At 39.6% G+C, this 17,368-nt stretch overlaps 1 protein-coding gene across 2 annotated transcripts in view; it reads right to left on the bottom strand.

The window, feature by feature from the left end:
- LOC126284570 (heparan-alpha-glucosaminide N-acetyltransferase-like) overlaps nucleotides 1–17,368 on the bottom strand; it is a 353,817-nt gene that overhangs the window by 92,710 nt on the left and 243,739 nt on the right. For both annotated transcript variants that reach the window (XM_049983590.1, XM_049983597.1), the window contains one exon: nucleotides 6,053–6,254. In XM_049983590.1, coding sequence (XP_049839547.1) covers nucleotides 6,053–6,254 — 202 coding nt within the window. The remainder of the gene's footprint in view (nucleotides 1–6,052; nucleotides 6,255–17,368) is intronic.

The following is a 17,368-nucleotide window of genomic DNA, read 5'->3' as shown; positions in this document are numbered from 1 at the left end:
CACAGACAATCTGTTTTCCCTAGTATTTAAAGTTTAATTTAATGGATGAAAGTAATGAATTTTAATAATGATACAGGGCAGCTCAAAAAAGATTTTAAAAATCAAATAAAGGTAAAAATAATGGTATATGACACAAGCATTTAACATAATGCTTTCAATGATCAACAGAAGCTTCATGTAAAGAAATTTTTAGAACAGCACAATGCTTATTACATAGTTTGAAGACCACGGATAGCGCACACCTTAAATGGAAATAATGTCTGAAATTTTACAACTGTTACTAATTTCAAAGATTACCTGTCTAGTTTCTATCTGTTAGCAACAAACAATTCTTTTTTTCTGTTTTTGTATGATTTTCTTCCATTTGGCAGATCCTTTGCTTCATGTGTGTTTTAAAACACAAAATACTTATACTGTATTTTATAAAATGTTTTTCCTAATACATATCAAAGTTGTAAAACAATTTCAACATCTAAATTACTTCTCTTAATTGTTGGACAAAATAAGTTTGTATGTTAAGAGTGTACACTGATAATGATTACAAACAGGTTGTCACCATTTTCATGTGCACTATTTCCTAGCTTTCTGGATTAATAGTACCTCAGGGAGGAGATAGGGATGGTTTGAGAAAGGTTAAAACGAAACTGAAATTGATAGCAGTGAGATTTTGGAGGAAAATTTAAATGTATATTGAAAGGATTGGCAAATGGGAAATGGAGGTGGAGAATTTTTCACAGCAGACAAGACACTCAGATCCACTGATATAGAAATTGAAGCTTCACGTGAGATTGTTTGGGCAAGACTCAGTATCAGGGGTGGGCATAAAATGATAACTGTATCCTTCTATCACCCTCCAGACTCATCTCCTGATGTCACGAAAAACTTTAGAGAAAATCTCAGTTCACTTGTATGTAAGTTCCCCAACCACACTGTAAACATCAGTGGAGACTTTAATCATCCAACAGTAAATTGAGAAAATTACAGTTTTGTTAATGGTGGGTGTGATAAGGCATCCTGTGAAACTCCACTAAATGCCTTTTCTGATAACTACCTAGAACAGATAGTTACGAACCCCATTCATGATGGAAATATAATGAATCTAATAGCAACAAATAGACCTGATGTCGTTGAGCATGTCCACATCGAAACCAGTGTCAATGACCATGATATGGTTGTGGCAACAACGATTACCAAGGTACAAAGGACAACTAAAACAAGTAGAAAGATATATACACTCCTGGAAATGGAAAAAAGAACACATTGACACCGGTGTGTCAGACCCACCATACTTGCTCCGGACACTGCGAGAGGGCTGTACAAGCAATGATCACACGCACGGCACAGCGGACACACCAGGAACCGCCGTGTTGGCCGTCGAATGGCGCTAGCTGCGCAGCATTTGTGCACCGCCGCCGTCAGTGTCAGCCAGTTTGCCGTGGCATACGGTGCTCCATCACAGTCTTTAACACTGGTAGCATGCCAAAACAGCGTGAACGTGAACCGTATGTGCAGTTGACGGACTTTGAGCGAGGGCGTATAGTGGGCATGCGGGAGGCCAGGTGGATGTAGCACCGAATTGCTCAACACGTGGGGCGTGAGGTCTCCACAGTACATCGATGTTGTCGCCAGTGGCCGGCGGAAGGTGCACGTGCCCGTCGACCTGGGACCGGACCGCAGCGACGCACGGATGCACGCCAAGACCGTAGGATCCTACGCAGTGCCGTAGGGGACCGCACCGCCACTTCCCAGCAAATTAGGGACACTGTTGCTCCTGGGGTATCAGCGAGGACCATTCACAACCGTCTCCATGAAGCTGGGCTACAGTCACACACACCGTTAGGTTGTCATCCGCTCATGCCCCAACATCGTGCAGCCCGCCTCCAGTGGTGTCGCGACAGGCGGAATGGAGAGACAAATGGAGACGTGTCATCTTCAGCGATGAGAGTCGCTTCTGCCTTGGTGCCAATGATGGTCGTATGCGTGTTTGGCGCCGTGCAGGTGAGCGCCACAATCAGGACTGCATACGACCGAGGCACACAGGGCCAACACCCGGCATCATGGTGTGGGGAGCGATCTCCTACACTGGCCATACACCTCTGGTGATCGTCGAGGGGACACTGAATAGTGCACGGTACATCCAAACCGTCATCGAACCCACCGTTCTACCATTCCTAGACCGGCAAGGGAACTTGCTGTTCCAACAGGACAATGCACGTCCGCATGTATCCCGTGCCACCCAACGTGCTCTAGAAGGTGTAAGTCAACTACCCTGGCCAGCAAGATCTCCGGATCTGTCCCCCATTGAGCATGTTTGGGACTGGATGAAGCGTCGTCTCACGTGGTCTGCACGTCCAGCACGAACGCTGGTCCAACTGAGGCGCCAGGTGGAAATGGCATGGCAAGCCGTTCCACAGGACTACATCCAGCATCTCTACGATCGTCTCCATGGGAGAATAGCAGCCTGCATTGCTGCGAAAGGTGGATATACACTGTACTAGTGCCGACATTGTGCATGCTCTGTTGCCTGTGTCTATGTGCCTGTGGTTCTGACAGTGTGATCATGTGATGTATCTGACCCCAGGAATGTGTCAATAATGTTTCCCCTTCCTGGGACAATGAATTCACGGTGTTCTTATTTCAATTTCCAGGAGTGTATGTTCAGTAAACTAGGTAAAAAAAATCAGTAGTGTCATATCTCAATGAAGAACTTGAAACTTTCAGCACAGGAAAGGAGCATGTAGAGGACCTCTGGCTCAAGTTTAAAGGAATAATTGACAATGCACTGGACAGATATGTAGCCAATAGAACAGCTCATAAATGGAGGAAACCTCCATGGTGTACAGTCACTGTAAAGAAACTTCTAAAGAAGCAAAAATTACTGCATAATAGATGTGAAACAAAGTATGGGCTATAGATGGAGAGATGCTGAATGAAGCAGCTTTGGCTTTCAAGAGAGTAGTGCATGAAGCCTTCAATGACTACAGTAGTTGAATATTGTAAAATGACAGTTCACAAAATCCAAAGAAATACTGATTGTATGTAAACGCTGTTAGTGGCAGAAAAGTTAGCATCCAGATCCTAGTGAATAAGACAGGTACTGAAATTGTGGATACCAAAGTAAAAGCTGAAATGCTGAACTCCATTTCAAATGTTCCTTTACAAAGGAAAACCCAGGAGAATTTCCCCAATATAATACTCATACCACTGAAAAGATGATGGAGTAAGTAATAGTGTCAGTGGTGTTGAGAAACAGCTGAAATCGTCAAAACTGAACAAAGCTGTAGGCCCTGGCAGAATCCCTGTCAAATTCTATACTGAATTTGCACCTGAGTTAGCCCCTCTTCTAACTATAATCTATTGTAGATCCCTTGAACTGAAAACTATACACAGTTCTTAGAAGAAGGCTCAGGTCACACCCTTCTACAAGCAGGGTAGCATAAGTGATCCACAAAATTACCATCCAATATCCTTGACATCGATTTGTTGTACACTCTCAGAACATGTTCTGAGCTCAAACATAATGAGGTATCTCAAACAGAATGACTTCATCAATGCCAACCAGCATGAATGTCAAAAAAAATCGGTCATGTGAAACCCAACTCGCACTTTTCTCACGTGACATACTGAAAGCTTTGGATCAAGGCATCCAGGTAGATGGAATGATTTTTCTGAAAAGCATTTAACTCAGTGCTGCACCTATGCTTATTATCAAAAGTTTGATAATATGGGGTACCAACTGAAATTTATGACTGTTTGGAGGACTTTTTGGTAGGGAGGACACAGCATGTTGTATTGGATGGAGAGTCATTGTCAGATGTTAAAGTAACTTCAAATGTGCCCCAGGGAAGTGTGTTCAGTCCCTTGTTGCTCACGTTGTATATTAATGACCTTGCAGACAAATATTAATAGCAAAATCTGTTTTTTGCAGATGATGCAGTTATCTATAATGAAGTACTATGAGAGAGTAGCTGTGTAAATATTCAGTCAAATTTCATTAAGATTTCAACATGGTGCAAAGATTGGCTCTAAATGTTCAGAAATGTAAAATTTTGTACATCACAAAACTAAAAAAACATAGTATCCTATGACTATAATATTAAAGACTCAAAGTTGGAATCTGCCAACTCATACATATACCTGTGTGTAATACTTTGTAGGGTTATGAAATGGAATGATCACAAAGGCTTAGTCATGAGTAAAGCAGGTGGTACACTTTGGTTTATTGGTAGAATACTGGGGAACGGCAATCAGTCTACAAAAGCAATTGCTTACAAAGCAGTTGTGCGAGCAGTTTTAAAATGTTGCTCACGTGTGTGGGATCTGTACCAGATAGGTATAACAGGGGATATTGAACATATACAGAGAAGGGCAGCATAAATGGTCATAGGTTTGTTTAATCCAGGGAAGAGTTTCACAGATATAGTGAAGGAACTAAACTGGCAGACTCTTGTAGACAGACGTAAACTGTCCTGGGAAAATCTGTCAACAAAATTTCAAGAACTGGCTTTAAATGATTACTCTAGGTATTGTGAGGATAAGATTGGAATAATTACTGCATGCATCGAAGCATTCAAACAATCATTCTTCCTGTGCTCCATATGTCAAAGGAACAGAAAGAAACAGTAATAACTGGTACAATGGAACATACCCTCTGCCATGCACCTCACAGTCGGTTGCAAAGTATAGGTGTAGATGTAGAAGTGCGAGTCACTCAGACCCCAGGTTGGGAGTGACCTACCTGTAGTGAGGATGTGGGTAGACACGATGAAGAAGGAGGCAGCAGACATTCTAAATATAGTACATATCTGATACCACTAGAGTCTTCACATTGAATGATGCTTTCTTCACCTGTATCAATATATTGTTGGTATTTTTCTTGCTTTGGCCTTCTTTTGTAATTCTTACTGCCTAGATACAGGAATTCATTCAATTTTTCAACCATCGAGTCACTTTCAAGATTTATATTTCACTTTCCTTCTTTCTGCTATAAAACATTGCCTTCATTCTAACTTTGCTTATCCTTAATCTACAGAGCATACTGCCAGTGAATACTATCTTTTCCATTCAGTGTTTCTTTCATGCCTTCCTTTTTTTTTGGACCAGAAGGATTATGTCATTGGTACCCATTCCCATGGGACATTTATTCTTGACCCAAAGTTTTCCTTTACTTCTTTAGTTTCTCCTTTGACATACAAGTTGAAAACAGCATCAATAAGCTGCAATGTTTTCACACATGGTACTGCCTAACATGAGTTTGCCTTTCTTGATCTTCCATTTTTATTAGTTACACTTGGTTTTTGTAGATGCTTTAGATTCCTTATCTCTGTTTCTGTACTTCAATCTGACTCAGCTCAGTGCAGTAAGCATCTTATTCCACATTTTGTGATTAAAGTCTTTTGCAAGATCCAAAAACTATAAGAATGTCAATTTTTTTTCAAATTCTTATCTTTATTACCAAGTGTAAAGTCAGAGTTCTTCTCATGTACCCTCCCCTTTTCTGAAACTAAACCAATCTTCATTCATTCTTTTAGTTTTTCTGTCTGATTTTCTGCTTATATTACTTTGACAGCTCAGCAGCCAGAGACAGTGATCATATACATGTGTGTGTGTGTGTGTGTGTTTTTGTTTAATTCAGAAAAAGTCCTTAGGAGTCTTTTTGTTGAACCTGTCTGTGACCCAGCGTCTTCACTATATCATCCTTTTCACAATATTGTCATTATTCCACCCTGGATTTTGAATTGTTTGCCTATATTACTGTGTGGGTCTTTTAAAAGCATGATATGACAAAGATTATCTGATAGTCCCACATTTAAATTCTGTGTAGGTCTCTGTCATGTGACCATAACACTTCTCGGGAAATTTTATAGTAATTCACCCAATTTCATAGAGTTTACTATTAATGCCCAAGAGAAAGTTTTCAGAGTGTATGAAATCTTGCATTGTTGCTACCACGTGAATCATATAACTTTAATACAATTGTAACATTAGAAAGGGCATGTACTTCTTAAGACCTAAAAAAACTTTACAGGTTTGTAGTAAGGATTATACATACCCCCTAAAAGTGTCAAGTGATTTAAGCCTTTGTTTTACTTGCTGTTGTTCGTTTTGGTCCTTCTCAGCACGTGGTAAGGAATCCATTTGTTGAGTAGTTGGTGTGATAATTCTATTTTTCTTAAACCAACGATTTGTAATAAATGGAATTCCAGCTGATACTATCCACAGCACCAGTAGGCCGAGTATGCATATAACAAGAGCTGTTAACAACAATTAATGAAATTAATTATTGTCTCCATATGCAATTAATCAAAATTATTATTCTACTACAGTAACAATAAGTACATGCAGAAAATGTGTTTTTCTGGGGCCACAAACAATAAGAAAATATTTTTATCTAGAAACATTTTTTGAAGCAAATTATAACAAATATTATTACAGGGGCCTCTGATCAACAATAGATTATGACTATCCTAACTGACAAAATTTGTGATTCCCTTTTTTTCCTCAGCTACATTTTTTTCTAAAATTGATGTTCAAAAAGAGTGCCTATGAGATCAATATACTGTACAGGAACATTTATTTAAACTTCATTCTTTTCCGTGTTTTCTACAGTATTTTTGAACTCCAGATCTATCTCTCCATTTAACTCTTTAGCGGGCAGGCCTGTGTACGTGCGCCAATCAAAAATAACATTGTTTTGTACCATTCCACTGTTGTTTTACAATTTTGTGCCAGTACCTTTATTATTGCTACAGTGAACACAGTAATAAGTCGTGTTTTCATACATCAAATGAGTAGCAGCAATATAAAATAAACAGCAATTTAGGTAAGGAAAAATGTATAGTCCGTATGCCAAAAATGACCCAGATTCCAAGCTAACAGCACAATCACACAATGGGGCAGTTTTCTACGAGACAAGTAGTAATCCAACAAGCCACTGGCAGAGATCTGATGCAACTGCACTGTCTAATGCTTCGAGTGGGTCATTACTGTGAGGTAACATTCATTTGGAGCAAAAGAGTGATATCATGAAATGATAAGTTTATTTTATCAAACAATGGGAAATCCAGGATGGAATGTAACAATGTTATGAGAAGGAAAGTTGCTACTCACCATACAGTGCAGATGCTGAGTTACAGATAGGCACAACAAAAAGACTCTCACAATTACAGCTTTCAGCTGTTAAGGGCTTCGTCAACAATAGACAGACATCACACACACACAACTACAGCCTCAAGCAACTGAAACCCCACTGCAACACTTACCTGAGACTGCAGTCGTGTGTGTGTGTGTGTGTGTGTGTGTGTGTGTGTGTGTGTGTGTGTGTGTGTGTGTGTGTGTGTGTGTGTGTGTGTGTGTGCGCCCACATATATGTCTGTCTATTGTTGACGAAGGCCTTAACAGCTGAAAGCTGTAACTGTGAGAGTCTTTTTGTTGTGCCTATCTGCAACTCAGTATCTCCACTATATGGTGAGTAGCAACTTTCCTTCTCATAAGTTCATTTTATCAATGTTTAATTAAACTAAGATTAAACTGTGAACTTTCACACACGTATTTACCTTGGTTATGTCTAAAAAAATATTCTCCATAGCAGACAACAAAATTATAACTCTTCAATTACATTGATTTTTGTATCACATTAGATTTGGAGTGGGCTAGGTTATCCATGTAACAGTTCATTATTCATATCACAAACAAACTGAGCTGGCATTCAAGCTATGCAGAGCAAATGGAAAGAGGCAGGAGCCGATGTGATTTAACAGAATCATTTAAAACAAAAAAAGAGCAGTTTTGGGGCTTTTGCATAAGATAGGGACTTTGATGAAGAGAGTATTGTTCAGATCTCAGAACTGGAAGAATAATTTGATATTTAGCAAGATTTTGCAAGGTTTGCTGCAAGGTGTAAAACAAAGGACTTTGCTGTGTATCCTACAAGAAAATTGCCATTGTCTCTACAACTTGTAAAATGTGCATGGAATATTACAAGTGGAATTTCCTTTACAGCTGGTGGTTTTTGCAACAAAGTATCATTAATTTCATCCTTTTATCATTGATACGCTGCAGTAGTAAAGCAACTTTTACTAATAGTGAGATCATCCACCTATTCAACTGATATCTTTGTCAGCAAACCTTGAATGGTCACACTATGTGCAGTTCAGAACTAATCTATGACAACAATCAGAGTGAAATAATTGACAGTATTAAATTTTGCAATTATAAATTGATAATAAATTCAACTGAGGTGAGCACACCAAAGAACTACTGAAAGATCTAAACAAATTTTATTTGTTATGCATATGTCAGATATAGGTGAAACAAAAATAAAAAAAATAGTAAACTTTGCTTACTTTCATGCCATAATGTCACAGGAGATCATTTTTCAGGATAACCCATCAAATAAAATTTAAGTTTTCCAAGTTCAAAAGCATATAATATGAATTCTTTGTGGCTTGAGTTCATGAGCATCCTGCAGTGGCCTGTTCAAGGAAACTGGGATTCTAGCTATGGATACTAACTATTTATTCCCAATACATTTATTGCTTCATGAAATCTGTCATAAACAACACCTCTCCTTTTGAAATCAATAGCTCATTTCATGGAGTAAGTACAGACAATGACAAAGGCATTCAACTCGGTAAACCTTCGGTTCCTTCTAGAAAAACGGAAGTTCTATCATATCAGGGATCCAACCATGAATCTTCTAGCCACATATATGTTGAATCATAAACATTGCACTAAACTGACATACAAACTACCTGCTCACAAACATAGTTCCTAGCCAAACACAGAAAATAGTATATTAGGGGACAACTTACCCCTTCCTTACTTATGGCATCAAACTATTGGTGTCCAGTTAAAAAGAATACTATCTTTATGGGAAAGAGCAATAAGGCTTATACATAGGATGGGCCAAAGAGATTCATGTTGTGAGGTGTTTGTGCAGCTCAAATATCTAACAGTGTATTCTACATACATATTTAAATTAGTTGCAATTTTTATGAGACAGCCAATGGAAGCTATTAAGTGCAGTGATGTACATGATCACAACACCAGGACAAAATTTAACTATTTCAGAAAAAGAACAACATTAAAAATGATAGGTAGAAGTCCGCATATCACTGGTTTGATTAGGTTTGACAAACTACTAAATTATCTAAGAATATGCACAGGGAGAGCAATATTCACAGAAAATTTTTCACAGATCATTGGCAAGACCCGAAATTCTATAGCATAAATCTGCTGGCAAAGCAAGGAGAAAGGGGGTGACCCCAAGGGGGAATAACAGTCCTACTGAAACCGTAGATAACACCAATTATAGCGACAACAGAACTAAATCACTCCATTCTAATATAAATAAAACACATCACAATATTAGCAACCTATTTCCAGCCAAGCTAATTGGCCATAGACATAATTGATGAACTGGGACAACAAATAAGACGGAGCAAGAAAGGCATCGCTTTACTTATCGCAGGGGATCTAAACTGTCAGTTGGATGTAGAGAATCACAAAACAAAATTAGTAATCGAATCACTACAAGAAGAAGGCCTCATCCTGCTAAACGACACAAACGTCCCTATGTACTTCTGCTATAATGGCAAAAGTGCTATTGATACCGCCCTCATACGAGGAAACATAAAAGGGGACATAAGTCCACTTTGGAATGCAAACCATAGCCATACAAAGTGATTGGAAGGCAAGAGAGAACCAAGAGAAGAGACTGCTCACGAGGAGACTGGATCCAAGGAAAGTGGAAGAATACCACGACCTGATAGAACAAATTGAGTCCTTAATCGACAACTCAAATGTAGAGGAGGCAGTGCTTGAGCTGGAGAAACTCTTAGAACAAGCAACTACCCCCAGGAAAGTGAGAAGAGCTAAACCATGGTTCGATCAAGAGTGTTATCAGTAAAGAAAAATAGTACTCCAAGCTTTACACCAACTAAAAACGGACACCGATAATCACTCACTACTACAAACATACGCTGAGAAAAGAAGATCCTACAACACACTAACAAGGGAGAAGAGAATGGTACACAGGGAAGAAGAGGGAAGAAGACTAGCTGAAGAAGCCAGGAGAGACCCATTCATTGCAATCCACCCCCGACAGCAGGCAGTCACACTATATAAGCATGGATGAATGGACGAGACGTTTCAAAGACATTCTCAACAAAGATAGTAGAGAAGAAGCACAGGTAGCAAGTCAAGAGCTCGCACCACAAGAGATTGCAGCCTGGTCCTCACTCACTCCAAATGAGGTCCAAAACATCATTGAATCAACAAAAAGGAAGAAAGCAGTGGGACCGGGCATGCTTTTCAACGAATACCTTAAAGACACAGCCCATCTGCTAGTGCCAACCTGGACAAAACTTTATAAGAAATGCATTGAAACAGCAAAAATCCCAGGCCAGTGGAGAAAATCAACAGTAAGGGTAATGCACAAAGGGAAGGGCGACCCAAAGGACACAAACAAATACAGAGGAATAGCCTTGGAAAACAGCCCTTTTAAGGTATTCACAAAACGAATCACAGGAAGAATAAGACACACTTAGGAAGACCACCTCCCAGAATCTCAATTCTGGTTCAGGGAAAAAGAGATCCACTATCACAGCAGTGGAGCTGCTTTTAAAAAACATATGGGAAACCATCAAAAAGAAGCAAAAATATTAAGCTGTATTCATACACTTCACAAAGGCCTTCGACCTCCTCGATCGATCATTAGTAAAAAGAATGCTTGACGAAACCCTGGGAAGAGACAGCGTCTGGACGAGGATCATAAACTCCATAAATGAATGGAATGAGATAAGGATCTCAGACAACCTTGACCTGTCTGAACCAATAAGGCAAACAAATGGAGTACTCCAAGGACAACCACTAAGCCCACTCCTGTTCATTCTGACAGCAAAGGACATTATGGAAATGGCTCAAGACAAAGATGTCGAAGCATATGCCTATGCGGACAACATTGTGATAGGTCAAAAAACTTAAAGAAACTACAGGAAACTATAGAAGACGTGGAAAAATGGTGCACAAAACACAAGTTCGTAATCAACACCGACAAAACGGAAATGATGGTATTCAGACCAGGCGGGCAAATCACAAAAACCACAAGAATTGCACTATAAGGAAAGCAAATATCTATCACAAAAGATTACAAATATCTAGGGATAACACTCCAGCCGTCCGCAAAGTGCTTCACTAAACACACAACAGAGAAAGTGACACAGGCCATCAGAGCGATAAACGAAATAAGTTCTATCAGAACATTAAATCTAGACACAGCTATGGCACTCATCAAATCAAAAATAATACTGATACTGGCTTATGGGATAGATATCATATGAATACACCTAAATGAAAAGAACTTAGAAACATTGGAAAGAGTAAAAGCAACCTATATCAAAAGAGCATTAGGGGTAGCAAAAACCACAAGATCAAGATTAGTCTACCTTCTCACCCGAGAATCTTTCCTCATAGAGGATCTAAGGACAAGGTTCTTAATTCCCAACACATCAGCATCGGAGAACCTACTAAGATCACTACTCAAGAAAAGAGAGGAAGTACCAGAGCAATTCTATGGATCTTGGGCCATGATCGACCGCACTTGAACAGCAGCAAATTTTGAGATGAGACACATACTTACAAGACTCTCAGTACACGGATTCCACCATGAAATTTGTGCAAATACAACATACCATGAAGCGCCAAACCTTTGCTAGTATACACTATGGGGACAGTCTTGTGAGAGATACCATATAGAAACATGCAACAAGAGGACCAGATCAATTAGAGACTATGCAATAAATTGTTCAAATGATAATCTGTTGTAATACCTGCACTGAATGGAATCCACTACTAAGAATTATGCAGACACTCAATACATCCTTGTAATTCACTCTCAAATGATTGCAATCTAATGTATAACCATAATGGATGGCTATTTTGCTGCAATAAATCATATACGAATATGCACAGGAACTGGTTTTAACACAAAATTAAAATCGTTTCCAACAGAAAAATGTTTGTATCACTCAACAAACTTTAAAACACTGTTTGTAACATGAACCAGTATCATATCAGCTGTAATGTTATAAATGTAAAAAATAGATATAAGATGCAACCATTGCTGTGTATAACATATTTTGTAAGCGTTACTATTGTCATATTAGTGTTCCTGATTTTTTGCAAAAGTCATCATTGCAATGGCTCCGTGCAAAGAAAATATTGATAAATAAATAATTTGCATTCATATTTAAAGTCAATTACTTTGGTTCAGAAAAATATCCATATTCTGGAACACACATTATCAGTAACTTGCCAATGGCATAAAAAGTTTAGCTACTAATAATGTTCAATTTAAGAAGACCCCACAGGATTTATTGGTAGCCAATTTCTTTGAACCCACATGAATTTCACAGCAGAACTAACTGATTAATATGAGGGTCGGAACTTAAATACTGGCAACTCTTTATTCACAACCGATACAAAAGAGTTACATGTTTGCACCTGTTATTGTCCTTCAAAGTAGTCACCAGCATTGTGTCGAAGCCATTTCCAGCGATTTGGAAGGTGTAGTACACTGTCAGCAGAGCCTGTTCTGTTGATGGTGTGAATGGAGCAGTCTACTGCCTGTCAAATCTCTAGAACAGTTCTGAAGTGAATGCCACGAAGTGGTTCCTTCATCTTCAGAATCAAATCGGAGTCACAAGGAGGAGAGTATGGTGGATGATACAGTACGTCCCTGTCCCATCGACTGAACAGAGCAACCACAGCTTGCACTGTATGCGCCCACGCATTGGCATGCAAAATAATGGGTGGGTTGCGCAGAAAGTGTCACCACTTCTTACGCAAAGATGGTCGCAGGTGATGCTCCAAAACCGAACAGTAATACAACTTAAGTCTTTGTGACTTTGATTTTATTCCAAAGATGAAGGAACCACTTTGGGGCATCCGCATCAGAGCTGTTCCAGAGATTCAATAGGCAGTAGACCGCTCCATTCACACCATCAACAGAACAGGCTCTGCTAAAGGTATAAGACGCCTTCCACATCGCTGGCAATGGGTTCTACACAATTCTGGTGACTACTTTGAAGGGCAGTAACAGGTGCAAACATGTAACTTTTTTGTATCAGTTGTGAATAAATAGTTGCCACTATTTAAGTTCCAACCCTCATATTATTAATTAATGTGAGTGTTGCACAAACTCTTACTTTTCCACTTTTTCAGTGCAGTAATGTAATGTGATATATGTAAATAAATGTGGTAGACTGATTTTCAATTTGAGGAGGCTTGGCTACAGTACCATAGAACTGTTATTTGATCCTCAGTATATCGTACAGGATGGGGCAAATAAAAGTGGCCTGGAGAACAGAGTTCCAGGGTACAAAGAAACACAGCGGAGAAAAGGAAATACAGTACTAACTTGATTATAGAAATGTTGAAAGTGACCACCATTCATCTCTTGTCACTTTTGGGTTCTGGTCAGCAAGTTGCTAAAGGTGGATCAAGATGGACTGCTGGAATTGGTGCAATCTCATCTGAAACGTTTTGCGGCAGTTCTTGAGGACTACGTGGGTTTTTGTGATACACCTTAGACTTGAAGGCTCCTCACACAAAGTAATCGCACACTGACAGATCACGTGACCTGGGTGGCCAGCTAGGACCATGACCTCTGCTAACAACTCCATCAGATGTGAAGATTGTGTAAATGTGCTCCAAGGTTCTACTGGCTGTATGGGTAGAGGCTCCATCCTGTTGGAAGTGACTAGAGGTTTTTTCCTCCTCCGTTAATACTGCCACAAATGGTCTGGGCCACTTTTATTTGCCCCATCCTGCACATTTACAAGTTTTGTTTATGTCCCTAAAGAATTCCTCACTATCGAACAATGGAACAAAAGTACAGGGTTATTACAAATGATTGAAGCGATTTCACAGCTCTACAATAACTGTATTATTTGAGATATTTTCACAATGCTTTGCACACACATACAAAAACTCAAAAAGTTTTTTAGGCGTTCACAAATGTTCGATACATGCCCCTTTAGTGATTCGGCAGACATCAAGCCAATAATCAAGTTCCTCCCACACTCAGCGCAGCATGTCCCCATCAATGAGTTCGAAAGCATCGTTGATGCGAGCTCATAGTTCTGGCACGTTTCTTGGTAGAGGAGGTTTAAACACTGAATCTTTCACATAAACCCACAGAAAGAAATTGCATGGGATTAAATCAACAGAGCATGGAGGCCATGACATGAATTGCTGATCATGATCTCCACCACGACCGACCCATCGGTTTTCCAAACTCCAGTTTAAGAAATGCCGAACATCATGATGGAAGTGCGGTGGAGCACCATCCTGTTGAAAGATGAAGTCGGCGCTGTCAGTCTCCAGTTGTGGCATGAGCCAATTTCCCAGCATGTCCAGATACACGTGTCCTGTAACTTTTTTTCGCAGAAGAAAAAGGGGACATAAACTTTAAACCGTGAGATTGCACAAAACACGTTAACTTTTGGTGAATTGTGAATTTGCTGCATGAATGCGTGAGCATTCTCTACCTCCCAGATTCGCACATTGTGTCTGTTCACTTCACCATTAAGAAAAAATGTTGGTTCATCACTGAAAACAAGTTTCGCACTGAACACATCCTGTTTCATGAGCTGTTGCAACCGCACCGAAAATTCAAAGCGTTTGACTTTGTCATCGGGTGTCAGAGCTTGTAGCAATTGTAAATGGTAAGGCTTCTGCTTTAGCATTTTCTGAAGGATTTTCCAAACTGTCAGCTGTGGTACATTTAGCTCCCTGCTTGCTTTATTCTTTGACTTTCGCGGGCTACGCGTGAAACTTGCCCGCATGCATTCAACCGTTTCTTTGCTCACTGCAGGCCGACCCTTTGATTTCCCCTTACAGAGGCATCCAGAAGCTTTAAACTGCGCATACCATCGCCGAATGGAGTTATCAGTTGGTGGATCTTTGTTGAACTTCGTCCTGTAGTGTCGTTGCACTTTTATGACTGACTGATGTGAGTGCATTTCAAGCACGACATACGCTTTCTCGGCTCCTGTCGCCATTTTGTCTCACTGCGCTCTTGAGCACTCTGGCGGCAGAAACCTGACGTGCGGCTTCAGCCGAACAAAACTTTATGAGTTTTTCTACATATCTGTAGGGTGTCGTGACCATATGTCAATGAATGGAGCTACAGTGAATTTATGAAATCGCTTCAATCATTTGTAATAGCCCTGTACATCAAATGGAGTGCAGTAGCTACTCTGAGAAATGTCACTCCCCTCCCTCTTAGAGTACTCAGGTGCTGTTTCTATCTATGCAGGAGTACATCAAAATTGCAACAACATGAAAAATAGAAAATAATGAAATTTTATTTTTTGTGTGTATGCTTTAAGTAGCTTCCTGGCAGATTAAAACTGTATGCCACACTGACACTTGAAAGGCAAACGTCCTCAGTTTGAGTATCAGTCTGGCACACAGTTTTAATCTCCCAGGACGTTTCATATCAGTGCACACTCTGCTGCAGAGTGAAAAACTCATCCTGGAATGGATAATGTGCCCATCCACTGCTTAATGTGTCCTCTATGAGGTGAGTGGCAATGTATCCTAATTCATATTGAATTTGTTCCTTTAATTTCAGTCTATGATCAGGATGTTACAGCCTGTGAAACTAATTCATATTTTTAGGCCATCACAGAGTTTCCATTGTTGGAATGTGCTTTAAGACTAGCATGTAAACAAAGACTGTAACAGTTTATTTTCTACTTGTCCATCTTAGGCCTCACATTACACGGGGGAATGGGAGAAGTTTTTGTTTTACAGTAAGAGATCTTGGGATAAAAAAAATTTACCGGATGAATTCTTGTAACAGCAATAATCACCATTGACTGAAGAGTCCATTTCATTCAGTATGGGTATGATCTATTGTCTTGCTGCTGAGTTTATGGAGGATTCACACTGCTACAGGATTTACGCTGTTGCAGAAGTGGAAAGCTGGTACAGAAGTCCATTTCAGAGGCAGGAGAACACATTACTTCCTCAAAGTACTTATAGAGTGAGAAGAAAAGATATTCAAAACCAAGTTACATTTCACTGAACTAGGTTAGCAAGGTTTTACCAACCAAGATACTATCCCTTGTCCATCTATTTTCACATGCCGTATTTCAATAGAATAAGGACAGTGTGACAAGAGCAGTGTAAGCTATCTTCTAGAAATTATGATTACCAAAACTTCCTTGGACTGCACATTCATCTGACATGGCATCCATGTAATGTGTGCAATATATGGTTGGTCAGCTACTCATTCATCGAGGGCTACCAACCGTGCTTCATAGTTTCACATACAAACTGTGTGGAAGGAGAGTCCCCAGTAACATGTGAATCTTCTGTGATTGCAGACAATTACATTTCTAAAATGTGTTCATAATCCCAATACCAAAGAAAGATGACAGATGTGAAAATTACCAAACTATCAGGTTAATAAGTCACAGCTGCAAAATACTAATGCGAATTCTTTACAGATGAATGGAAAAACTGGTAGAAGCCGACCTTGGCGAAGATCAGTTTGGATTCTGTAGAAATATTGGAACACGTGAGGCAATACTGACCCTACGGCTTATCTTAGAAGCTAGATTAAGGAAAGGCAACCTACATTTCTAGCATTTGTAGACTTAGAGAAAGCTTTTGACTATGTTGACTGGAACACTCTCTTTCAAATTCTGAAGGTGGCAGGGGTAAAATATAGAGATCAAAAGGCTATTTACAATTTGTATAGAAACCAAATGGCAGTTATAAGAGTTGAGGGGCATGAAAGGGAAGCAGTGGTTCGGAAGGGAGTGAGGCAGGGTTGTAGCCTCTCCCCGATGTTATTCAATCTGTATATTGAGCAAGCCAAAAAGGAAACAAAAGAAAAAATTGGTGTAGGTATTAAAATCCATGGGGAAGAAATAAAAACTTTGAGGTACACCGATGCCATTGTAATTATGTCAGAGACAGCAAAGGACTTGGAAAAGCAGTTGAACGGAATGGACAGTGTCTTGAAGGGAGGATATAAGATGAACATCAACAAAAGCAAAACGAGGATCATGGAATGTAGTCGAATTAAGTCGGGTGATGTTGAGGGTATTAGATTAGGAAATGAGACACTTAAAGTAGTAAAGGAGGTTTGCTATTTGGGGAGTAAAATAACTGATGATGGTCAAAGTAGAGAGGATATAACATGTGGACTGGCAATGGGAAGGAAAGAATTTCTCAAGAAGAGAAATTTGTTAACATCGAGTATTGATTTAAATGTTACGACGTCATTTCTGAAAGTATTTTTATGGAGTGTAGCCATGTATGGAAGTGAAACATGGACTTAAATAGTTTA

This window comes from Schistocerca gregaria, chromosome 1 (assembly GCF_023897955.1).
Source record: "Schistocerca gregaria isolate iqSchGreg1 chromosome 1, iqSchGreg1.2, whole genome shotgun sequence".
Lineage (NCBI taxonomy): Eukaryota > Metazoa > Arthropoda > Insecta > Orthoptera > Acrididae > Schistocerca > Schistocerca gregaria.
This window is presented reverse-complemented; position numbering and strand designations above follow the sequence as displayed.